At 36.5% G+C, this 25978-nt stretch overlaps 1 protein-coding gene across 50 annotated transcripts in view; it reads left to right on the forward strand.

Moving 5' to 3' along the window:
* SOX6 (SRY-box transcription factor 6) overlaps window positions 1-25978 on the forward strand; it is a 614027-nt gene that overhangs the window by 405468 nt on the left and 182581 nt on the right. For all 50 annotated transcript variants that reach the window (XM_021085331.2, XM_085011890.1, XM_085011902.1 and 47 more), the window contains 2 exons: window positions 2223-2395; window positions 5265-5333. In XM_021085331.2, the coding sequence (XP_020940990.1) occupies window positions 2223-2395; window positions 5265-5333 (242 nt within the window). The remainder of the gene's footprint in view (window positions 1-2222; window positions 2396-5264; window positions 5334-25978) is intronic.

Below are 25978 nucleotides of genomic sequence, written 5' to 3' on the forward strand. Positions count from 1 at the left end.
CACAGGTTGAGGCTATGGCTTAGATTCGATTCCTGACCTGAGAACTTCCATATGCCATAAGTGCAGCCAAAATGTACACATGTATATGGCTTGTTTTCTTCTTAAACATCTATTTTTTAAGTTCAATGAAAGACATTTAGATGACACTGAATTTTTCCAATTAAAAAATTTGAGTGTAATGCTGATTTGTCAAAAGATTCAGTTAAATGGTGTTATTCTATAAATTCACATTTACATGTCTACACTTGGGCCTCCTGAACTTGGCTACACCTTCCTCTAAATATCTGTCTTGTTTGTAACTCTTATTTAGTTGTAGTTTATATTTTATGTGTGATTACTTAAGGTGAGAATAGTGAACTCTGCTTTTTCTTGCTCGGATACCAGTATCTTTAGTTCTTGATATAGTACCTGAGATTCAGGAAATATTTGTTTAATTAAAGTACAGCAGAAATTGGCACAACACTGTAAGTCAACTATAATTGAAAAAATTAGTGAAATGAGTAAAAAAGTAAATTTCATACTTGTATCTTCTCATTCCTATCTATGATTAGTATTTATATTAGTTGAGCTTGTTGTGCTTTGGATGAGATTTTATGATCCCTTCCAGGAACCTGATTTTATATTTTAATGTTTCTGGGTTGAGAAGTTCTTTCTTTTACCAAGCTGAAGTTCCTATTGCTGAAATAAAAACTCACCTAAAAACAATCGCTTTCAGTAGCCGGAAAGAACATCTGGCAACTGTCCTTGATACAGTATTTATTTCCTTATCAGTGGAGTATATTTTCTAACATCTTCTCACTGTCTTACTTTTTTTTTAAATGTTGATTTTAGTCCACCTTTCAGCTCAGTGAATCTTTAAGTGATTTGGGATATTGGCAGTTATTTCTTTATGTATTTCTTTGCTTATTTACTTTGAAGGACTTGAATTGGCATTAAGAATATCAAGATAGTTCTAAATATTGTGGCTTCTCTGCCAGTCTTACCTTGAAGGGATTATATACTAGTAAGTGATAGCCAGCATCTTCTGAAGGCTCCCTTTTTTCCATGGGCCCACTCAAAAAATAGGTCCACTCCTAATTAAAATGTTTTCAGTTTCTCACATTGTCCTGATACTTTCTTAGCAGGAATGGGAAGGGGGGGGGGTTCATAAGGAGATTGGAAGTTTCCTCTTCCACAAACACAAAAAATCAGCAATCTTTATTTCCTTTGACAGCTGGTGGCATCTTTCTGAAAAGCTTTCAAATCGTAGATCATTTCTTCATAATGAAACCTGTGTGGCTCAAATACAGTGGGTTGAAATTCTTATCTTATGCTGCGGTAAAATGCTCTAATTTAGATTCACAAAAGGATTCTGTACCCTTTACTTAGGAGAGCTGTGCAATTTGCCCATAAATAGACTATTCAGCACCATTAGTGCATACCGTAAGTGTGCGGCAACATCACAACCTTTTCAACCTCAAATGTGTTTTTTCCCTTTGAAGAATGACAAATGACAAAGGGGTGAGGGGGCCCCCCAAGCAACATTGTTGCCTTTAAGGATGAACTTGGGAACTTTAGCTTGATCCTCTCACAGGAAAAAAAAAAAAAAAAAAAATCAGTTTCAATCCTTTCTTACCTGAGGGAAGGCAGTTTTTTTTGTTTGTTTTTGTTTTTTGGTTTTTTTCCCCCTCTCTGTAGAACTCATCCCATGGCCATGAGAGTGACCCCTGACTTCTGAGCTTCAGAGACAAATCATCGCACAATGGAAAATTTTTCTGAGGGCATTTATTAAGCACCTACTATGTCTTAGATCCTCTGTCAGTCACTGAGGGTAGAGATGACTATAGAATATTAATACAACCCATAGCTTCTAATCTTGGTACTAAATAGCATGACTCCTAGCTTGATCAGATAGATTTGGTTGGAGAGGGAAGGGGGAATGTGGTGAAAGGAAGAGAATGAAGTAGGTTGTTCTGCTTTGTTTTGTTTTGTTTTAAAGAGCGAGAAGGAAGAGTGAAAAATTTATTGGCAATGGTTCTTTTTCTTGGCAGGGGTGATGAGTAACCCTAGCTTTCATTCCAGTGCTACTCCCGAGCATTCCTGCACTCACAGTGACCTCCAGTTATTGTCCCAGAAATTTAAGTGTCTTAGGTAGACCCTTTCTAAATCTGCTCACCTTCCACTTCCTTCCTTCATTCAGACTTTTCTCAAACTTGTGAGATATCTTTTTGCTTCCATTTTAGGTACACCTGAGAGCCTGGCAGAAAAAGAACGGCAGCTCTCTACCATGATTACCCAGCTGATCAGTTTACGGGAGCAGCTCCTGGCAGCGCATGATGAACAGAAAAAACTGGCAGCCTCACAAATTGAGAAACAACGGCAGCAAATGGACCTTGCTCGCCAACAGCAAGAACAGGTGAGCCCTGCAAAAGGAGCTGACGAACTGCACTGGAGATGTGGAATGTGCCAAGCTCAGGGCGTAATCACATTGATTGGTTTATTTGTCATGAGGCTTCTTAGAAAAAGAAAAAAGAAAGAAAGGAAGAATGGGAGGAAGGAAGGAAGGAAGGAAAGAAGGAAGGAAGGAAGGAAGGAAGGAAGGAAGGAAGGAAGGAAGGAAGGAAGAAGCCCTCAGGAAATCCAGTCTGAGAATACTAAGGGGATGAGTGGAGGACAAAGAAAGGCATCATAGCAATTGGGAATGACTGAAATGATAACATGGTTCCAGAACAGTGGGATTTGATTAATTACTCAGGGGTACTTATTCATGCAGCCATCACATATAATCCCCCTGTAGCTTAACCATGAGTAAATTGCATCTCTCTGGGCCTTACTCTTATCATCCAGAGAAAGAAGATCCTAGTCTAGGAAAACTTTTGAGTTTTTCAGCTCACTGGTCCAAGCTAGGGTGACCATATGTCTCAGTTTTTCCGGAATAACTCTGGTGAATGTTTTCCAGGGCAATTATGAATACTCCCCTCTTCTACTTGCAAAGGTTGTTTTGGTTTGGACGATAAATAGTATGGTCACTTTATTTACAGCATAGGTAAATCATTGAAAACAAATTAACACATAGCTCCTGGAAGAATTTGACTTCCTTAATTTAGAAGTGAGAAAGAAGAAAAAAATAGCAAAGTTTAAGTATATATCTTTTAATAAATAAATCACTTTCCCAAATGTTTTTCCTGTCTTGTAGGAGTACACTAATCTAACAACAATGAGTAGTCCTTGATGCTTTAGATCAGACAGACCCAAATTAATGTGTAGTTTTTAGGAATCTGACATTATTACTGGAATTATCTTTTCAGTTAAATGTATTTTATAGGGGTATATAGAGCAATATATGCTCTGTTGATTTTAATGAGTTGTGACGTCTGGTATTTTATATGCTTGAATATTTGCCCACATGTAGGAATATGGACTCAGCCCCTAATGGAAAATAACATAAAGGAACACTGTAAAAAATCAGAAGTTAGAATGTCATTTAGCCATCCAGAGATGACACAGTAATTAACTATTGACACTTGTGAATAAGCTAGCACAAATTAATCTTGACACATTTGCAGACGAGTGATATCTTACAGTGAACACTTTGTAATTATATTTCAAAATGAAAATTAAATGACACTTAAAACTAGGTTGTCATGCTCAATGAAGCGAGCATGTAGCTCAACCGATTGGCAAATAAAATTCAGAATTTGAGCCACATGGTGCTTATGTACCATACTTCACTGTGTCAAACCCATACGTCTAGAGTGGATGATAGTAATTGCACTGTGGTGTTTTGGATGCATTTCTATGCAGCACTTTATCATTTAGGAGGGACCATCAATATTAGATGCCTAGTGGTGTTTCACTGGATTGCTAAGAGGAAATAAATATTCAGAGATTCATCCTATATACCTAGAGTTGCAGAGTGAGTTGTCCATTTCTGATTTGAATGGTGACAAGCAGAGTGGGCCTTTCTAACCTGATTAAATACTGTTTCCATTTTGCTTCTAAAGCTTTAGGGAGGAGTGGTCCCATTTCTCAAACTGTAGCCTATGTTAGAGGCAGCTTTATCATAACTTCCAGTATGAACCAGTCATCACCAGAAACCATAAAGCAGCATTTGAGGGAAGACTGCTATTTTGTCATCTTCTGCTGAAAGAAATGTGATTTGGATGTTTCCCTCTACTCTAGGCTAAAATATCAGTGGACTCAGGAAATACAGAGCTGATTCACACTCATTTCCACTTCCAGCATTACCCTTTCTAGAATAGAGACTTTTGGAAATAGAAGAAATAAGAAGTAAACAATACAACTCTTGCCTATAGGGCACCATTAAACCAAGTCCCTCTAAGTGCTCTCTGGCCACTCTTTCCTCTGGCTTCCTAAGTTGGCACTGTGTTGTCACTAAGGGGCATGCCCCTGGGCTTCAGGCTCCAGCAGCTCAGCTTTTGAGGTAATAAGTAGCCTGACACCTAACTCCTGTTTTATGGTAAACACCATTATCCTAAAGAAGTTGCTTGCTCTCCAGAGGGACAGATTCAGTATTCAGTAGGGCTTGCATTAAGTGGTTAACATTTCTTTTTATAGACCAGATGACGTGTTAAGACGTTGAATTTGATTGTTGGTAAAGCAAGGGAATACAGAACTTGTATGTGGGTCATGTGCTGTAAAACTAACACATCACCCTCAAAGAGATAACTGAATAAATATTAAATTTTGTTTGTTTTTAAAACTGCTTTGTACATTATACAGTACATCAACAAAAAAAAAGTTTCAGTTTTTTACTTTTGCAGTGTTTTTTGAAAGCTCCCTTGATAATATTTAAGGGTTATCAGTTTTTGAAAATCTTTACATCAGAAAAGTTTTCGCCAAAGTAGACCATATTATAAGTAACAGAAAGTTCTTTCCTATCTTTGCTTACAGACTTTACTTTCTAAACCCAAATTAAGCTCCTTAGAAAAATGTAGCCAGAGTTTTCCTGTTTTTATTCTCTCAGGATCAGATTTTGAAATCCCCATTCTTTCCAAATGACCAGCACAGATACAGATGAACTGCCCACAGATATAAGGGAGTAGTTTTCATATACAGGTAAAGATTTAGGGATAAGCAGAGAAATGGTACCTGTTGAAATATTTCCTTTTCTCCAACTTTTTGCTTCTGCCTCTCTTACTTTATAGGAACTCTTTCACAGAGATGTGCAGTAATGTATGCTTGTAACACCAGGAGAGATACCTAAGATAATGGCAAAGGTGCAAGCATTTCATTTTAATTTAATGAAACTTTATTTCTGATAGATTGCAAGACAACAGCAGCAACTTCTGCAACAGCAGCACAAAATTAATCTCCTGCAGCAACAGATCCAGGTCAGTGTATTTTATTACTCTCGTCTGATTATACTTGGATACTTTCCTCCTTGAAAATGGAATTTAAAATACTGCAAATGCACCCTTCTCTTATAAACATCACCAATAGGGCTGTGATTCAAGGATGTTGTATACAATTGTATAAGTGGATGTAGGAAATATCGACTGGTGGTGGTCTAAGCATTCTTTTCTGATGTGATGGTGTAAGCAGAATAAATCTTTTTTTTTCTTTCTCCCATTTGTCTAACACAACCTGGTGGAAACCTAATGATTTCCAAGATAGCATCCACATGCTAGTTGTATTTATCATCTAATGCTATCATGGGTAGAAGCGTATTTGCTTGTTAGGACTATCTGATTGGGCCAATGATGAGAAGGATCTTATGACCTAGGAAAAGGTTGGTAAAAAATAATAAATTTGTCCTTTAACAGATATTAGCTTCATTTCTGCTGGGTGCTGAGGGGAATATAAAGTTTAGTAAATAATTGTCTGTCTTCCAGAAGCATATAGTCTAGGGAGTTCCCATCGTGGCACAGCAGAAATGAATCCGACGAGGAACCATGAGGTTGTAGGTTCGATCCCTGGCCTCACTCAATGGGTTGGGGATCTGGTGTTGCTGTGGCTGTGGCTGGCAGCAATAGCTCCAATTGGAGCTGGGAACCTTCATATGCCGCAGGTGTGGCCTTAAAAAGACAAAAGACCAAAAAAAGCAGCAGCGCATAGTCTAGAAAGAGAAGAAAAATTTGTTCTTGAATAATTATAACACAATTTGGAAACTCCTTTTTCTTTTCCATTTGTGTGTGTGTGTGTGTATGGAGAGTAACACAATATATAGATCATAATTACAGTGGTGTGAGAAAGAATCCTGATTTCTGTCATCCCTTTAGAAATTTGATGGTTAATTAGATTAATAGCTATTTGAGTTAGGTAAGGGACATGGTCTCCATTTTTAAATAGGAACATAAATGTGTGACCTCTAGAAAGCCTTAGAATAAGGAACTGGTTGTCTGGTAATTAATCCTCAGAGATACTGATCCCAGAGTTATATGTATCCATCACAGGCTCTGGGTTTCTTTTGGTTGCTGTGAATATTTTCTAATGATTGGAATCTATTATTTAGCCTAGTTAGGGAAGTATATTCTAAAGTCTTTTAGTCCTTTCCTGGAGATTAGTATTTCACTTTCCTGTATTTAAAAAGAAATCCTTTGCATAAAGTCACAGCTTACTTCACCTCGCTGATGAAAGCCAGTGATTTTAACTTAAGATCTTTACTTCATTTTGTAATCACACTTAGTGTTCCAGGTAGTATTTACTGCATTTAAAATATTGATTTGGTGTCTGAAGAAGTGCTTGTATCTAATTTGGCATTTTGTCCAGCTGTCTTTACTAGGCGGTTTTAACCAGTGTTTGTTGTTATTGTTTTAATTAGTTTTGATTCTATATTCCATAGTCAAGTCTATATGTTTCAAAATAAAGAATCCAAACATATAGGAGATGGTATGTCTCTGGCATTTTTGACAGTCAGCTTTTACAATTAAATCTTGGAATAATTTCTCATCCTGATATCTCTCTTCTGACTCATGCTGAGATCTTTAATTAAATAACTATCCAGGTGTTCCCTTGTTCTGCCCTTATTAGAGTTTTCAGTGGGTCTCCTACTGCTAAGGTCAAGATTTTTAGCCTGTGGCTTCCTACATTTTTCTCCAGATTCCTCTCTAAGAACTCAGTAGGTGTTAAATAACCTGATCATTTAATTCTTTCTGTTTCTACTATTTGTAAAGCAGGAATGGAAGAAGTTCCCTGAGATGTTCCCATATCAGTTACTTATTATTAATGTTTTTACCACCCCTTTATTCCTTCTTTATTTATTTTGAATATATTTCACTTTGTCCAAAGTTGTTTGTATTAACTGGCTGTTTTAGTTGGTATTTGCTTATGGTACTGAGGAGCAGATGAATAGCAACAAAATCAGTTCAAAGCATTTTATTTGATTACATACAATTTTATAGTTGTAACTTTTTTTTGGCTGTGCCCGTGGCTTACAGATATTCCTGGGCCAGAGATCAAAGCCAGATGCAGCAGTGACCTGAGCTACAACAGTGACAATGCCAGATCCTTAACCTGCTAGGCCATCAGAGAACTCCTTATAGCTTGACTATATAAAATTGATATCTTTTTAAGGAAATTATAGAACATGATCTTAAAATGTTATTCATCAGAATTGTTCAATTTGAGAAGACAGGAAAATTAGTTTTCCAAATGGTCTAATAGAAATGCAGTTGCTTTTAAATTTTGTAGATATTTCTCATTGTTTAATTTTTTAAAAATTGAAGCTAATCAGGCCTTGATATAAGCCATATAAATTATGAAATCATAGATTCAAAATGTCAGTTACATTAATTTTAGAAATATGGGATTCTTTGTAACAAGAATTCATATTTAAAAAAATAAGGGGAAGTAATAACCTGTATTTACAGTTCATTCTGTCCTAAGCCACTGCTTTACTGCATATCATGTCAGTATTTATCTTATCAGTATGAGACCATTCGAAGAATTTTTCAAGTACTGAAAAACACTTACTCCTTACACAAAACTTATTCATCTCTGACACTTAATGAAGCATGTGTTTGATATTCAGGCTTTTTTGGTGTTTTTTGGAAGGGGATGGGTTAACTGTATTTTCAGATAGGTTTTTTTGACCAGCCATAGACATGATCAAATTTAGAAGAGAGACTATTATTGGGCTAATTTTAATTTGAACAAAATATGAGATTTAATGGAGATGCTGCAAATATTTTTCTATCAAGAAAGAAACATTATACCTTTTGAAAACAAAACAGAATAAAGAGTAAAATAAATATGAAACCTAACTTCTTTCCTGAAGACAGATGAATACGGTGACAATTTGATATCCAACTAAGTTTGACCTTTTTCCTTCTTTAAAATCTCGTGTCGTCCTGGAACCTCTTCACCAACGTGGTCAGGAAGATCAAGCCATGGCAATTGGCCTTAGGTCCTAAATATTAGGTGGTTACATTCAAGATTATTCTTTACTTCTGGTTCAGAATGCTGACTTCTGAGTCAGTACTGTTGTTTTGGAATTTGCAAGCTGTAATAGAAAGGGAAGAGTGTCTAACCTCTTATAACGACCATGCACAAACATATCTGGGTCTATTATAATGGAAACAAATGAAACAATGTTTGCACACATTGAAAAGCAGGATTTTTCATTAGAGAGAAAGGAAAGGGCATGATTATGATAGTATTGTAAAAGTCCCAATTCTTATTTTATTTGTAATCATTCAAAACTTACACTGTATATATAGTTAAAATTATTTCACTTACATTTTTATTTCCTTGAATATAACTTTAATGTAATTTTGCCTTCATAAATTCTAAAATTTTATTTTTTTCATTTTTTAAATTTTTTCCCTTTTCTGGGGCTGCTCTCGCGGCATGTGGAGGTTCTCAGGCCGGGGATCTAATCGGAGCTGTAGACGCTGACCTATGCCAGAGTCACAGCAACACAGGATCTGAGCCGCGTCTGCGACCTACACCACAGCTCACGGCAACGCCAGATCCTTAACCCACTGAGCAAGGCCAGGGATCGAACCTGCAATTTCTCGTGGTTCCTAGTCAGATTCGTTAACCACTGCGCCACAATGGAAACTCCCTAAAATTTTAAAAGGATATTTTTTTCGTCTCTTTTTTTTTGGGGGGGGGGGCGCATACCAGCAGCACATGGAGGTTCCCAGGCAATGGGTCCAATTGGAGCTGTAACTGCCAGCCTACTCCACAGCCACAGAAATGCAAGGAGATCCGAGATGCATCTTCAGCCTACACCACAGCTCATGGCAACACCGGATCCTTAACCCACTCAGTGAGGTCAGGGATCGAACCCTTGTCCTCATGAATACTAGTTGGGTTTGTTAACCACTGAGCCACTATGGGAACTCCTAAAGGGATGGTTTTAAGACCATGCATGGTCTTTAAGCCATGTTGAAACAGTTAAGACAAATGATTTTGTGAAGTAATGCTTTCATACTTTTGATGAGTCAATTAAGAAAAATCAGGTTAATAACTTTAAATAATTATTAAAATTCTTTAATATTTACAGATCTTTTAGGAGGCTGTTTGCCTAGTGAGTTCACATCCCTCTATTTGTGCTTTGGGGAAAATGGTGATTCCGCTAATTTGTCACACTTTAAGTAATTCCTGTGATATGGAACCCAGAAAAAATTAGACATTTTTGATATTTCCATGACAGAAATAGCAGTTTTTAATCAAGTCTGTGGAAAGCAGAACTAATAGATCATAGACTATGCATCCTTGAAGTTGGGAATGTTGACCCCGATGCTATAATTCCAAAGGACAGATTAACTGCTTCAGTAATTTCATCCTCCTCCCCCCCATTGCACTACAGTTCTTTTGAAGCATTTTGTTTATGTTATGTTGACTAGTAAACAAAATTCATTTTGAATATGTTGGGCATATCAATGCATATTTACAGTATTTTAATCAGCTTATTAAATGTCTCATCTAAGCAAACCAGAAAATATTTCTTCCAACAACCATTCATGATAAAAACTTACCAAGTGGGAAGAGGGAAAATACCTTAATATAATAAAAGGCATTTATGATAAACCCACAGCCCATATAAAATCTTGATTTCTTGATCCATCCATATATTTATTCACCAAACCTGGTTTGGCCATGTCATGGTCTTTGAATCTAGAGAAGATATTCTTCATGGACATGACATACCTCATTCTTTGGTCTTGATAGTATATCAATAGGAACATATTTAATGATGGCATTTTGTTGCTAGAACTTAATCTTTGCAAGAGAATTCAGTTTATTAAAATACCTCTGAGAAAAATGTACTTTTTCAGGCATGAATGGTGTGATCTAGAGATTCATGTTTCTTTAGACCCCAGTTTCAGAGTTATTCAAGTGGCTGTGTTGTGTGCTATATAGGCAGTGTACGCCTCTCACATCCTGACCAAACAACAATGTTCTTTCAAGAAGGGACCAGTTGGTTGGGATTTTATTTGGGCATTTGGCTTCCTGGGCCAGAGTCAATGATTTAGTTAATTCCTATACACACACACCTTTTTGGGTAAAATTGTGAAACTTGAAATTCTTATTTGTTAATCTTTATGATTATTAATCTATGTGATTAATATACAATATTCATTGTCCTTCCCTCATCATTTAATACATGAAATAGATGGCGAACTCATTCTGTGGAAGGCCCCAACTAAATGCCATTGCTACTGCTTTCCAGATACTGTCTCTTATCTGAAAACTTTCTCTTTTAAACACACTAGTACATGCTGCTTATTTGCAAATCCAAGTGTTTGTGGCTTCACTCTGTTCTTAAGAGTGTATGGAAAAAAAAAGAGTATATGAGTATTTTTCATATACAGTGTTTTCTGTTTTGATTAGAATATATTCCTTTGTGCCCTGTGTATATTTTGTCTCTGTGTGTTTGTCATGTGGTAGAGTTCCATTAAATATATGATCTCCTTTCTTACTGTCTGGTAACCAGTAGAGATATTAATATTATAAGCAGGGAGTTGATTGTCCCTAAACCATTCAACAGAATAATTTGAGATGTACTCTCCCCTTTTAAGGAGATAAACCTTGCCTTTTGTTTCCTTCAATATGATTAACTACAGACATTTCAGGTATCTGCTGAGCAGAATAAGGACTACCTTTTTATGTGAAGCTGTTGTCTAAAGATCAGAAATAATTACTTTGTACATTAGCCTTCGTGGCCTGCATGACCTGGTTAATTAATTTTTTTGCTAGGATAATAATAATAGATATATATTTGAAGTTATGCTTCATCATTAAGTATCTAATTGACCTCTAATTTTAAGAGCTGGACCCTGCATTTATTGTCTTTTGGAACTGGCTGGAGCAGCCAGCAGACAGTCAAGAGCTTTCCAGTCTTACATAGTTCCTTAGTATTATGCTGTATATGTAGTATCTCTTTGTTAATTGTATTTAGCATTGATAAACAAAAAGCAATTATACTGCTCCTGTTTTGGCTCTAGCAAATAGTCCTTTTCTGTGTGTTATTGATCAGGTAATGAGTCTTTCCAACAGCCTCTGAACAGGACCAAATAAACGCATTGAAAGTAATTTGATACTTCTTTTGGCACTGTACATGTATTTGATACTCTCTTGCAGTGAAATGAGGGTTATAAACAAAGCTTAGAAGTCTAGGATTAGCCCCCAGCTTCAACAAACCCTTAAAATATTTTGTAATTCTATCTTCAATCATGAATTAGCCAGGAAAAACAGACCTTCTCTCTTCTCTCTATTTCTCTGCTGTATGCTGTTTTTAATTGCCCATGGGCAGGCTGTTGTGATCTTCTTTGGAAGTTTAAAACCAAGATAAAAATGCAAATCTAATTATTTCTTTTATGTAATCTAATTAACTTTTAAAGTAATGATAGATGCTCTAGAGCCTGCTTCTAACATTTTAATAATGAAATTTCTGAATTATAAAGAATAGGTAAAGCTGCTGTAATTCATGAATAGTAAGGATCTTAATAACTAAAAATATAAATTCTTATTGTGGATTTAAATTCTGCGTGAGTTAGTCTTGCTAGACTGTTCAAGCTGGAGTGGATCTAGAAATAAAATGAGAGAAAACTTAACCAGATCCCAAGTGAGTTGCTATGTGGAGTTATTAATCAGCTTGCTATCTATTTTCTAAATGTGGCCTTAAGGCAAAGATCTCATTCAGCACACCAGAACCTGAAGGTAGATGGCAATGCTTTTCAGGCACTATCCTTCAATTTCCCCAACCCTCTCTAGGTGACTCTCCCTTCTCTATCTTATCTGCTTGTGCTTTTATCTCTCAGACTTTACTCCCCAGCTCCCTTTCACATCAGTGATACTGAAAATTCAGGGAAGCCGAAGTCTCTGCTTCTTTCTGGGATTAATGGAAGTGGGAGAGTGCATTACTTCTTCTTCTGGGAAGATGATCCAGGTGGTGCCAGGTTGTGTGACATTACATAACATTGAATCCATCCCCCAGGGAAAAAGCAGCTTTTTTCTGTTTTTCCTTTGATCTCTATGATTACCCTGAGGGCTCAGTTTAGTGTTAGTCTTTAACACCTTTCTAGGATGGGCTAATCTCTCTTTGTAGGAGAGAGAGAGCATCTTAGTCTTTTGCCTTTGGAGGCAATAGTGTTTAGCTTAGAATTTAAATAAAATAGAACTTTTATTTTCATCATCGTCTAAATATCTTGTATTTATGACAAGTGATTTTCTTTTGGTTTTCTATTTGAGGCAGTGATATAAAGTTAACCTTTAGAATAAATGTATTTAAGCCAAAAAAAAAAAAAAGTCCATTGAAATTTAAATAAAAACCTTAAGTAATAATCAAGTATTTGGATGTGGCAAAACTCCTAAAGGTAGTTTTTTTTTTTTTTTTTTTGTCTTTTTGCCTTTTCTTGAGCCGCTCCCTTGGCATATGGAGGTTCCCAGGCTAGGGGTCTAATCGGAGCTGTAGCCACTGGCCTACACCAGAGCCACAGTAAAACAGGATCCAAGCCACATCTGCAACTTACACCACAGCTCACGGCAACTCCGGATCCTTAACCCACTGAGCAAGGCCAGGGATCGAACCCGCAACCTCATGGTTCCTAGTTGGATTTGTTAACCACTGTGCCATGATGGGAACTCCCTAAAGGTAGCTCTTTAGTGGTGGAATTTTAAGAAACTCTTGAAAGAGCACTTCACTGAGAGATGGTAAATGTTCCCCCTCCTTCTTCTTCCTTCACAGAACTTGGAAACATCATCTAGAGGCCCTCCTGATTCTTACTTATTGACTGGGGAGGGGAGGATGGAGAGCATTCCTATTGTACAATATAGTGATTTTATCATTAAGTTTTACTTAAAAATAACCCCAGTTTATGTTTTTTCCTACTTTCTTTGGAATTAAAATGCCCTTTCTTTTTATGAAGAAAAAGGTGAAAACAGGTGGCATGTGCTTTTTATGAAGAAAAAGGTGAAAACAGGTGGTATGTGCTTTCTTTTCCAGTAGTTATATTTGGCTAAATAAAAAGTCCCAAAATATATGTAAGTTGCCATGTTTGTTTTCCTATGAAATTTCTTTGGAACTCATTCTCTAGTCCCAATCCTTTACTTTATACAAGGAAACTGAGGCATAGACCACAGATTTGTCCAAGCTTAAAAAGCTGCATGTTGTCAGAGGCAAGAGTGAACCAACCTTCTTTGACTTCTACTCTAGTACTGTTTCCAGCACTCCAGGTTGTATCTCACTTTGTACTTTTCATAATTTGAATAAATCTTAGGATAGTTTAGTCTCCCATTTTGTAAAGTGTGGATAATAATACCTAACATCTAAATTCTCATTATATTCTCTTTATCCTTAAATGGAATAAAAAAATTGAAGATTGGTCATTAGAATCAGTTTGTATTTCAGGAGCATTACAACTGTGGGTGCATCCCTGCAAGGTAAGAGATGAAAAGAACATAACTGGAATCTTTTTGTAACGTGGTATGAAATATATTCATGGCTGAGTGACTCTTTTGGTATTTACACATAAACTTAGATAGTTTATTTTATTATTTTCTGGGGCTTAAAAGTGATATGTCTCTATATTGAAGGTCAGTCACCTTCAATGTTAATAACCGTTTTTATAACTACCTTCTCCAGCTGACAAAAGTGAGCAGCGAGTGACAGCGTTTGATGCCAGTGGTTCTCAACCTTGGTTGTACCTTGTAATCACTTGGAAGCTTTTTAAAAATGCTAATGCCTGGGTCCCACTCCAGAGGTTCCAATTTAATTAGTCTGGGGTACACTCCCAGATGGGAACTGTTAAAGCTCTCTGGATAATTCTAGCAGGCAGTCAGGATTGAGAAACCTTTATATATATACACACATACACAGTGCAATGCAGGTTAAATGATTAAAAGTGAACTCTAAATTGTTTGGACTCTTTATCTGTTTACCTCTCATCTATCTATCTATAGATAGACTGAGGGTTGGGGCATAACAAATAATCTTTGAGCAGTTGAAATATACTTTTGACTTTAGTCACAGCTATTTTACTTAATAGCTAGAAAGCTTGTAATGAATCATGATTTAAACAATTTCAATAAACTTAGCTTTCTGACTAAATTTGATTTTTATTTATATATGAGTATACAGGCAAGACAGAAACATGTTATGTTAGAAGATTTGTGCCTTTGTGAGAAGGTATTTAAAATAAAAATTAAGCATAGTCTTTCATAATAAGACAAATTTTTTTTTTTTTTGGTCTTTTTGCTATTTTTTTGGGCCGCTCCCGCGGCATATGGAGGTTCCCAGGCTAGGGGTCAAATCGGAGCTGTAGCCCCTGGCCTAGGCCAGAGCCACAGCAACGCAGGATCGGAGCCGCGTCTGCAACCTACACCACAGCTCATGGCAACGCTGGATCGTTAACCCACTGAGCAAGGCAGGGACCGAACCCGCAACCTCATGATTCCTAGTTGGATTCGTTAACCACTGCGCCACGACGGGAACTCCAAGGCAAATTTTTTTAGAAAAGAAATACTCAAATGCTATTTGACTTCTACTATATACCTAAACAGAATGAATTTTGACCCAGGACTTCAACATTTTTTTTTAATGTGTTTAAATTTCTTCTGTGAAATTGACTATATCCCGACATGTATGAGGAATATATGAATCAGAATGCACTCTTAAGCTAGATTTGCACATATAAATAGAATGTAAAAAGAATAAAATGCATTGCCTGAGAGTATATGTAATTTAAAATTTTTGTAGAACCAGCACAGGTATTAGGGACAAATAAATCAAGATTAAATTTCAGCTCTATTACTTATTAGCTCTGTGACATGTTTTGGTACTTACTAGCTGTGATACAAGTTACTTAATATCTCTGAGCCTGCATTTCCTGATTCCTAAAAGATGTATAATGATAATGCCTTATTAGATGTGGGATTAGAGGGCATCATATTTAAAAAAAAAAAAAAAAAAAAAAAAAAGCCCAAGAAGTATTCAGTGCATTTTATCTATCACTGTCGTTTTTGTTGTTCTTATGTATGAGCTTTAGGAATAATTTTGGAGTCCCTAATAGAGAAACACACATGTACATATTTTTTTGTGTATGCATGTATAAGCATGTTTGTATCTACATAGTATGCATATTTAGAACCCACAAATTAGAGCTGTGAATATAGGATAATCAGTGTGGATGTACTACAATCAATTATTAACACGAGGATCATCTAGAGGAAAAGAAAGGGTAAACATTTTCTCTGGCTGCCAAACGAGAGCTATTTCAATTGTCAGTAAGAAGAGAGTAAGGTTTATCATGTACTCAGAAATGGTTGGCCAAGAACTACACAGAGCTGCCTGGAGAATTTCTAGAAGGGAGCATGGAATTTTATTCTGGAAAACAGTGTCAGATTCTTACTTTTCACACTAAAATGGGCTTTTCTATTAGATCAGTAGTGCTTGTGAAGTTAGAGGGATAGTAAATGAACCTTTCCAATTTATTTTACAGCTTAAAAAAAAAAAACAGATGAAGTTAGTGATATAGCAGCACAAAATGCGAAAGTCTTTCTTGTTTAAAATAAAGTTGTTCATATAAATCTTATGTATGCCATCTCCGGTAAGTCAAGCATTTGCCCAGCTTTTGTGAATTATGTCTATACTTAGAATTTAAGAAGTTAAACAGTATGCATACCAGACTTGAGAGATGGGAAATAAAAATTGATATACTGTGTGACACTTGATATAGCACAGGGAAATATCTTTTAAATTCTGAAGGGATGTACTGACATAACCATTTTTAATTCACATAAGGTAACTCCTACTCAAAATTATTAATGTTAGAGTCAGATATTTCTACTTGTCCAAAATAAAAGAAAATAAATGATGCAAATAGTGTAGTGTCTTGCTGTGAGACACTGAATTCATTTTATCTACCACCCAATCCCTTAAGAAAATGTTAAAGTTGTAACACTAAACAATGAAAGTTAGGGAATTCGCAGATCAGAATAAAGAGTAAAGTCCATCCTCAGTCAGGTCATAGTCAGGACTTTTGTTAAACATACACTTCAGTGGAAGATTTTTATCTTAAAATGTCTACAGAAAAATTTTCTGCAGTGGCTGAGATTAATGCAGCTGGAAAGAGCTCTCAGCTAGGCTGACTTGGCTGCTGCTTCAACATGTTGACAAGGTGGACATAGCTATTCTAAAGAACACTAATAGGCCATGCTTATTTTTTCCTGTAATGACATCATTCATTTCGCAGCCACACAAATGTTGATTCTTACTTATATATTTTTTAGTTGTATTTTTCATAGGAAAATGAGGGAAAAACCCCAGGAAAACTGATTTTCGTTTCAGTTGATTGTCTAATAATTCATACTCCCTTTCAAAATTTGTGGTGATGTCAGGAACTTGTTACCCCAAGGGAAAAACATTTCTTACATACTGTTATTTAAGAAAAGATTTAAGTCTTGGTTTGGTAAGTTTTCGTTTTTAGTTTTTTGGGGTTTTTTTTGCTGGATGTGGTGGCAGAAATCATTTGTTAATACGTATAGAATTAGGTAAAGATGGGCACTTTAGGATTAGTATAACTGAATGGTGCCTAAGGAGGCAATCAGAAACCTGAAACCTCTAGAAGAAGAAGGATCTTCAGCTGCTGGTTCAAGTATTTCTTTGTCGTAAAGGATTTTTTTGTTTGTTTGTTTTCATTCTGTGACTGTCAGTCCTTCCTTCCTCCAGACTTTCACTGAGAATTGTTCATGCCCTGATATAGCTTCCAGATAATCACTTTAGTAGCTGGGGGCTAGAGTTTGAAAGAATCAACATGGATACAGTGGTAGAAGAATGGGTTTAGAAGCAGAAGGTGATGGAGGGGAAGAAAGTGCATATGGACAGGTAGCTATCACTTTCCTTAGGGATGAGTAACAGAGGTTTGATAAAAAGAAAATCTAGTTCCAAATTCCCATTCTACCCACTCTGTGGATTCTTTATGATGCTCTGTGCAGACTCAGATTTCTACATTTTATGTTTGAAGGTTAGATGGAGTGGAGACACTTGTTAGAGGACCTGGAATTTGTCTATGGAAAAGCCCAGAGAAGCAGGCAAAAGTGAGGTAGTGGTATTCCTTATTGGGTTCTAGCCAGAGCTTTGCCTTAGATCAGTTAGACCAGGTCAAATCCACGGTGATAGAGCAAACTCACAGTCTACCATTGAAGGACTTTCAGCTTGTTTCTGGAATATCTATAATGCAAGGGTATAAACCAGAGCAAAGAAAAATGAAGTTGGGCTTTTGAAGTTGGCCTCCACACAATAGCTGTTTTTTTCGGTCCAGGTTGTTTGATTTCATTCTGTTGTGGGTTTGTCAAGTACACTGGTCTCTGGCAGGGCTCTTTCATGGACTCCATTTTAGGGTCAACGTATACCCTTGGAATACCAAAGGATCCCTTGTGGGAGGGAAGCTCAGTTTATTGACAGTCCAGTTGCAGATGTAATCCGAACTCTGTGGTTAAGACCTTGGCCTCCATATCAGTACAGTATCTTTCCTTCACAATAAGCTTAGGCCCTAACGATGGAGACCCAGATTTGTGATATACTGCATACCTCAAATGGTTCAGAGTACAAAGGCAAATAAGTCTGTGTAGTAGAGTTATAAACTATTTTTTATTCTTTTGGTTTAATTTAAATTTTTTTTTTTCTGGAGTTCCCATTGTGGCGCAGTGGAAACAAATCCAAGAAGTAACCACGAGGTTGTGGGTTCAATCCCTGGCCTTGCTCAGTGGGTTAAGGATCCGGTGTTGCCGTGAGCTGTGGTGTAGGTCGCAGTTGCAGCTCAGATCCTGCTTTGCTGTGGCTGTGGCATAGGCCAGCAGTTGTAGCTCCGATTCGATCCCTACTGTGGGAACCTCCATGTGCTATGTATGCAGCTCTAAAAAGCAAAATAATAATAATAAATTTTTAAAAAATTTTTTTCTAGCACTTATTGCTATCGTATAAGAAAATAGTTGAAAATTTTAAATATAGATTGAAAGAAACCTGGATGTCAATATTAGGAACATTATTAAATTTATTATGTTATATTCATATGATCAGCTATTATAGACTACTAAAAATTATACTTACAAATAATTTTAGTGATTAAGAATAATACTTTCAGGAGTTCCCATGGATCAGCAGAAACAAATCTGACTAGCATCCATGAGCACGAAGGTTGGATCCCTGGCCTCACTGCTCAGTGGGTTAAGGATCCAGCATTGCTATGAGCTGTGGTGGAGGTCACAGATACGGCTCAGCTCGAATCTGGCATTGCTGTGGCTGTGGTGTAGGCTGGCAGCTACAGTTCCGATTCCACCCCTGGCTTGGGAACCTGTGTATATACCGCTGGTGTAGCCCTAAAATAAAAAGAATTAAAAAAATAAAAAAGAATAATGCTTTCAATATAACATTAAATGGAGAAAAAACAAACAAATAAACCTAGGACATAATCATGTAAATACAGTATAGTGTCAGCTACATAAAATAAGCATTTTTAAAAAGACTGGAAAAGAATGCATTGCTTTTGTAATTAACCATCATTATTATTATTTTACTTAAATGTGCATGTAACAGAAAAGGAGCAGACATCTATCCTTTTATTTGTGATTACCTCAGAAGACTGTGATCACTAAACAGATCATCAAATCTTACAACTTGACTGTCATAACTGATTTCTGATTTCTTAAACAGAGCATTCAGTTAATCCGAAAGTGACCAGGTCTCCAGATAGCTAGAAAAGATATGCGGGTAGGAACTCTTTCCAGGGCTTTCAGGCTGTTTTACTGTCTATGCCTGCTCCATTTCTCTTACTCATTTTCCCAACTTTACCTAGGTCACTGAATTCCATAGACATATATTTACTTCGGCTCAGAGAGGACACAATTTCAAGCCTGGGAAAAGAGAAGACGTGGAAATAATTACTGACCAGTTTTCGGCAGAGCTTTTTTCCTCTCCCCTCTATGAAAGAGGTGCAGTCCCACCTGAGAGATAGAGTAGGGTTAAGAAAATGCAGAATGGCAGAAAGAAGCCCAGTCTAGAACTCAGGATGTCTGCCCCTAGTCTTCAGTCTGCTAGTAATGACATTTTCTCTGTCGCATTATCCTTCTGCATCCATTCTCATTTTCCATATATTTAGGAACAAGGAACATTGTACAAAATTATTGCTGAATTTTTTTATGACTCTGACCTCCTTTGATTCTAGATGACAGAAATTAACTCTGACCCTTAAAAAATGGAGAGCAGAGGGTAATCTTGCCTACAAAGCTTTCAGGCAAATGTCAAGTTTGGCCAGAGCATGAGCCATGTCCACTTAGGAATGTTTGCATTTTAAACCATCGAAAGGTTTTGAATTATGAGGTCAAATTCATGTTTCCTTTGTGGGGTATTGTGATGGTTTGTAATTCCTGCCACATGAAATAATGGCTGAGGGGGATTTTTAGAAAAACACATTCAGAAAGAGGGCCTGTAAATGCCTGCTTTCAGACCACACCAAACACATTTCTGCAGCCAATGACAAACTCCTGGCATTAGGACTCTATAATGGAAAGGGTGACACAAACTTAATTTTAGTGTTGTAAGTGAAATATTATAATTTTTGGAAAAAAATCCTTATAGCTTTGCTAAAGTATTAATTGCAGGAAATTACAGCATCTCCTAGTGAAGTATTATGTCAGTGGCATGTGTAGCACGTAACACCTTTTCCTAGTCCCTCTTGTTTTCACCCAGGAGTGTTGCATTTTCATTTGAAAAGAGATGTGTTAAGCAGTTAGAACTTTGTCTAACTGTGAGGGTGGTGCAGAGTGTGGTTCAGACTGTCTGAAAACAATTAAGCTGTGAAGGGGAGCCTTCTTGGGTATGCTTCCTAGAAGTGGGTTTACTGCTTGAAGCATAATGTTGATGTGGATATTTTTGGCCATTTCCTCATTTCTGGGTTTTTAGGTTTGATCTCCTAGTTCCAATAATTTATTCCAACTACAATTTATTTATCGGGTTGCAAGATAAAGAAGGAGAGAATTTCATTTCTGATGTGTGGTAGAGTTTAATATGGTTTTCTGATTTCCTCCCATTTTGTTTGAAGTAAATAGGGTAATTACTCACTAAAATTCTAATATCTTTCAGGGCTTTAGGGATGAATCTAAAACAGAACCATATAATGTTTTATTTAAGCTAATCCATGTTCTTATTAGGCAGTTCACCTTAATGTCATTTTTTATAAATAAACTTTGTTTTATTTTTTCGAGGGTTATTTAATTAATTGTGTTGTACTACCACATTCTGACATCTGCATCTGCTAAGGCCTGCAGGATGTGATTTGTGGTTTAAAAATGAAAATAATTTATTATTTGAAAAATGACAAATCATTCGGGAATGATACATAAATATGAATGTAAAAGAGTCCAGTACACTTCTATTTCATTTTTTTTAATACTAAGGCACGTGTATAGTTATCAGTGTTTGCACAAAGCATTTGTGCCAGTTTTACATTTGATTAATATCTAACTAGATATGAATGAAACCTATTCTGGAGAAACTACTGCCGTGCAGGCTTCTTGAACTGTTTATGGTCTCCATTAATTGCAGAGCTTTACCATATAACCATTGTGTAGATCTGGTTTTACTTATCAAATCCAGATCTGCTTTTTCTCCCCCTGCTGAGCAGGGTGAAGTTCCTTGTGCTACCAGCTTCTTATTATTTTGGGGTTCACATCATCTTGGGAATTGAAGCTGTCAGCCCTGGAACTCCCCCAGTGTTTCTGTGGAAAGATTAACATTTCAAGAGTGAATCCTTGGTAAGTTTGCTGGTACATGCAACACAGTCAGGTTAAAAAAGCATTTTACTCTTTAGTGAAGTATTTATTCTGATAATACGGACCGATACTCATTTTTCAGTAGTACTTCCCCCTGTCTATTTTGGATAAGAGTAGGTCTAAACTGGAAGGCTTTTAGAAATCTGGTCTTTAGTCTTTCACCATAGCCTCCATATTTTCCCCCAGTGGGAGTAGTAGGTGAGAGAATGAAGTGGGGGCAATACAGAGAAAATTTCTATAAAAAAGTTAACATTGTCTTTTTTCCTTAAGAAGGCTTAAAGATCATCATATTTTCTTTGGAAATGAGCATGTATTAAGGGGTGTTTTGCTTTGGTTTATAAGAAGGCTGCTTTACTTTTCTAGTAAAAAGATCTGGCTGTTAAGTTGTAGTTTTAATTTCCGTCTTGAAAGAACATGTTGGCTGTGTGTTTGCAAAGGGACAAAATGTATTGAATTTAAATAAGACAGCAAGTCTGTCCCATTCTGGTCCCTAACTGTTTTATTTTTGCCAGAGCCAGCTCCTGATTCTAGGTTTAAAAGCAGCTGGGAGATGCACTGGTAAATCACAAAAATGGGTGTTCTAATTATTAACCACAAAATGTAGGAAAAATATCTGGGAAGAAATTTAAGAAGATAATGCCTCTTCATTTATGCTGACAGTGTTTGGGAACATTCTCATTACCTTTTTGACTGAGAGTCTTACTACATTACGAAAAAAATAAACAATAGGAGAACCTTTGTTTTTTCCTCAACTAACTAGCTGTGAAGTTGTATAAGAAAGAGAAAACACTTTGAAAAATATTCAGAGCTCTCATGTATAAGCACAGCAGATGAAATGATTTATTGGGTTTTATACACATTTTGTAAAGGGTAAGCATTGCTAACAGAATGAGTGGCAGCCTCTGGGAGCTGAACAGGCCCCAGGGACTAGTCTTTGTTCCTCTGGTCTTGACAGGCATGTGTCTCTGTTAAATGAGAGCTTAATTTCTCTCATATGTGAACAATTTCCAAGCCCAACAAAGGCAGCCAGGACTGGAGCTATTTAAAAGAACCGGCGCAGGAGGAAGCATTCTTGAAGAAAGGGGATGCTAAAAGGCTAATTACTCACCATGGCTTAGCAACTATTTTATTTTTTCCCTAAGCAAGGTTTATTAACACAGATCTGCCATTTAAATAAATAAATAAACACACATTAAAATTACAAGGTTATATTTTTATTCTTTGCGAAATAGCCATTTACTGATCTCTGCTCATGGAAAAGAGGTGCCCCCATCAGCAGTGGTGTATATCATGGAATATTAATTCACTAGAGGGGGAGGGGAGAGGCTAATATACTTTGGATCCTTTCTCTCTCAAGTGGTAGGAATTTAAACTATTTACTAAGCAGCATCCTTGGCAACAGTGTGAACCTTTTCTTTAGACAGTAATTGCTTAAAATGTGGAGAGGTTCTTTAACATTTTTTGTGGGTGTTTCAAACTATGATTAGTTTAGTTTGTCTCAATTTCTGAATCAGGGAAAAAAAATTTGTATTGTTGAAGAGGCAGATATATACAGGAGGTTACAGGTATATCTCCACTTACACCTTTCATATTTTCTTAAAAAGATTTTGTAAACTGGATCATTTCCCCCTCTTGGCTTGTATTATAATCTTTATTAGCCTTTTATCTTAATTTTTGACAACTGACTCCTCACTTCTTGTCTTTTTTTAGGGCCACACCCAGGGCCTATGGAGGTTCCCAGGCTAGGGATCGAATCGGAGCTGTAGCTGCTGGCCTACCCCACAGCTCATGGCAACACCGGATCCTTAACCCACTGAACAAGGGCAGGGATCGAACCTGCATCCTCATGGATGCTAGTCAGATTCGTTTCCGCTGAATTACAGCAGGAACTCCTTATGTTTGTTTATTTCTTTATTTTTTTCACTTTTGGCAGTTCCTGGGGATTAGATCTGAGCCGTAGTTGCTGTCTATGCCACAGCTGCAGTAACGAGAATCCTTTAACCCACTGCAAGGGCTGCGATCAAATTTGTGTCCTGGTGCTGCAGAGACACTGCCCATCTAATTGTGAAACAGCAGGAACTCCATGACCACTGACCTTTAAATTTCTGTACTTTTCAAGCTTGGGATCTTGTTCGGTAGTTATATGGCTACTATTTTACATCATATTATGTTATAAAGATAAGAGTACTTAACCATGAAAAATCGTCACTTTGTTATGTATGTTTTTAAAATAAGACACAGCTATTAAGTTGTTTACTAAGAAGGATTTTAGAAATAGAAGGTGACCTTGTATCTAATGAAGACACTAAGTTGAATATTGAGATTTTTTTTTTTTTGGCCAAATTTGCCTCTTGATTTATTTTAGAACTGAAAAAGCAACTTAGATCTCTTGATGATCACCAATAATTTGCTGAATGACTTTGGCAAATCACTTTATCTCTGGGGTGTCAAATGTCTTATCTGTAAATGAAGGTTTTTTCAAACTCTAAACTTATATGTTTTAATAATAATGTAAAAAATTGATCTCTTAAATAAATAAAATAAATGACATGATTGTAGAGTACATATAATAAATTTGTTTAAAAATATCCCCCTAACCATGATTATAAATCTGCATTTTGAATTATTAGTGTAAAAAAATCAGGAAATCCTCAAATATGACTGACACAAAGCCAGACATGCAACATTAATCATTTCATAGCAACTTTCTTGTGTACATGACAGGCCCTGTGCAGCACAGCAGAAAAGGTGGGAAAACTGTTTATTTGTAATGATGGACAGCTGACAGATGACTCTTGTTGCATCTGATTATCAAAATGGTCTTCATGAGTGAATCAGAATTTTCATGTGTCATTAGCAGTTTTAGTAGAAAAAGCATAATTTCCATCTTCATGGCTCCTTCTGCTAGTGTGTGTGTGTACATAATTCCTGAAAGTGACTAAGCCTTGTGTGCAGCCATCATGATCTAACTCTGAAGGAGAATGGCATGGTATATCCGCTTTAAGTGTGAAACGTGACTCTGACTTAGAGAAGAAAAGAGTAGACCCCATTTCCTCCCAGGTGCTTTTCCTTAGCATTCTTGCTTGCTACCCAGGAATATGTACTGTGATTTCCCTAAGAAGCCATCTTTCAGTAGAAGTAACACATGCAGAACCACTTAAACTAATGACTAACTCTATTTGTTCCAGATTTGGAGTGTATTTGAATATGAAAAACAATAGGATCTTCAGAGATGAGTGTCAAAGAAAATTCTAGGATCCTTATTTTTGACGTGAATTAATTAGGTTAAGCTTACTTTCCCTTTTTTGTTTACAGTGTTATCCAAAATGACCAACGAACATGATTTCTTTATAAATTTCCCACTCTTTCCCTCCCAATTTTATTGAGATATCATTTTCATGCATCTCTGTGTAAGTTCAAGGTCTATAGCATAATTATTTGACTTCCAAATATTGTGAAATGATTACCACAGTAAGTTCACACATCATCTGATATAGATACAATAAAAAGAAAAAGCAAAAAAAAAAAAAAGTTATTTTTTCCCTGTAATGAGCACTCTTAGGAGTTACCCTCTTAACTTTCACGTGTATTATACAGCAGTGTTATTTATAATCATCACATTATATATCATATCCCTAGTACTTATTTACTTACAACTGGAAATTTGTACCTTTTGAGCACCTTCCTCCAATTCCCCCTCCCTCACTTCCACTTCTGATAACCACCAATCTGATCTCTTTTTCTATGTTTTTTTGTTTGTTTGTTTTTTTAGATTCCACACTTAAGTGAGATCATAGAGTATTTGTCTTCCTCTGACTTATTTTACTTAGCATAAGGCCCTTTTTTATAGTTCCTGTTTTTATAAATCACATCATCACTTCAAGTCATACTTGATCCCTGCATTTCCTCCATGCATCATAGAATTGCCAATTCTAGTCCAATTTACCTCCAAATATCTCATATCTGTCTTCTGTTTTTCTTTCCCATTATTACTAACATGGTTCAGGTTATCATCAGCCCCTGCCCACACTGCTGAAATATAGTCTTAAATTGTCTGCTCACCTTCAGTCTGACCCCTTCCACTTCACTCTGCACATTCATTCCAATGTATTCTTCCTGAAGCGCACATCTCATTGTGCTTTCCTTCTGCTCAGAAGTTTCTAGGGGTGTCTTATTGACTATAATTTTGATTTATTTAAAAATTATCATCAAGCACTTATGTTTCTGACACTCCTCTAGTCTTTGAGGATATGGCGATCTACAAAATCTTCTGCCCTGTTGAGCTTAAATTCTAGTGGGAGGAGATAAGCATGAATGAGAAAAGTAAAATTACAGCATGTTACAAGAACGCTGTGGAAGAGAAATAGGGAAGCGAGGAAGAGGTATTACAATTTAAAATGATGTGTTTGAATAAATACTTACGAAGAAGGTAATATTTGAACAAAGACCTGAAGAAATTGAGGAAGCAAGTAATGTGGATATTAAAATAAGACCCTTTCAGGCAGAGGGACCAGCAGATGCAAAGACTTTTAAGGTAGGAGGAAACCATCTCTATTTAAGGAACATCAGGGATTAGTATAGCTTGTGAGTGGGGGGATAAGTTTAGGGTGTGAACAAAAGGGAGAGGAGTAGGAAATGAGAACAGAGAGGGTCTTCTACATCACTGTAAGGAATCTGGCCTTTAAGTGGGATGGGCAGCCATTGTGAGAAGAATGACAGGATCTAACCTGGGTTTTAACAGAATCATTCTGGCTACTTT

Source organism: Sus scrofa, chromosome 2, assembly GCF_054392235.1.
Source record: "Sus scrofa isolate SSC_HxYL_T2T_F1_AM1 chromosome 2, Sscrofa_HxYL_maternal_Yorkshire_Landrace_v2.0, whole genome shotgun sequence".
NCBI lineage: Eukaryota > Metazoa > Chordata > Mammalia > Artiodactyla > Suidae > Sus > Sus scrofa.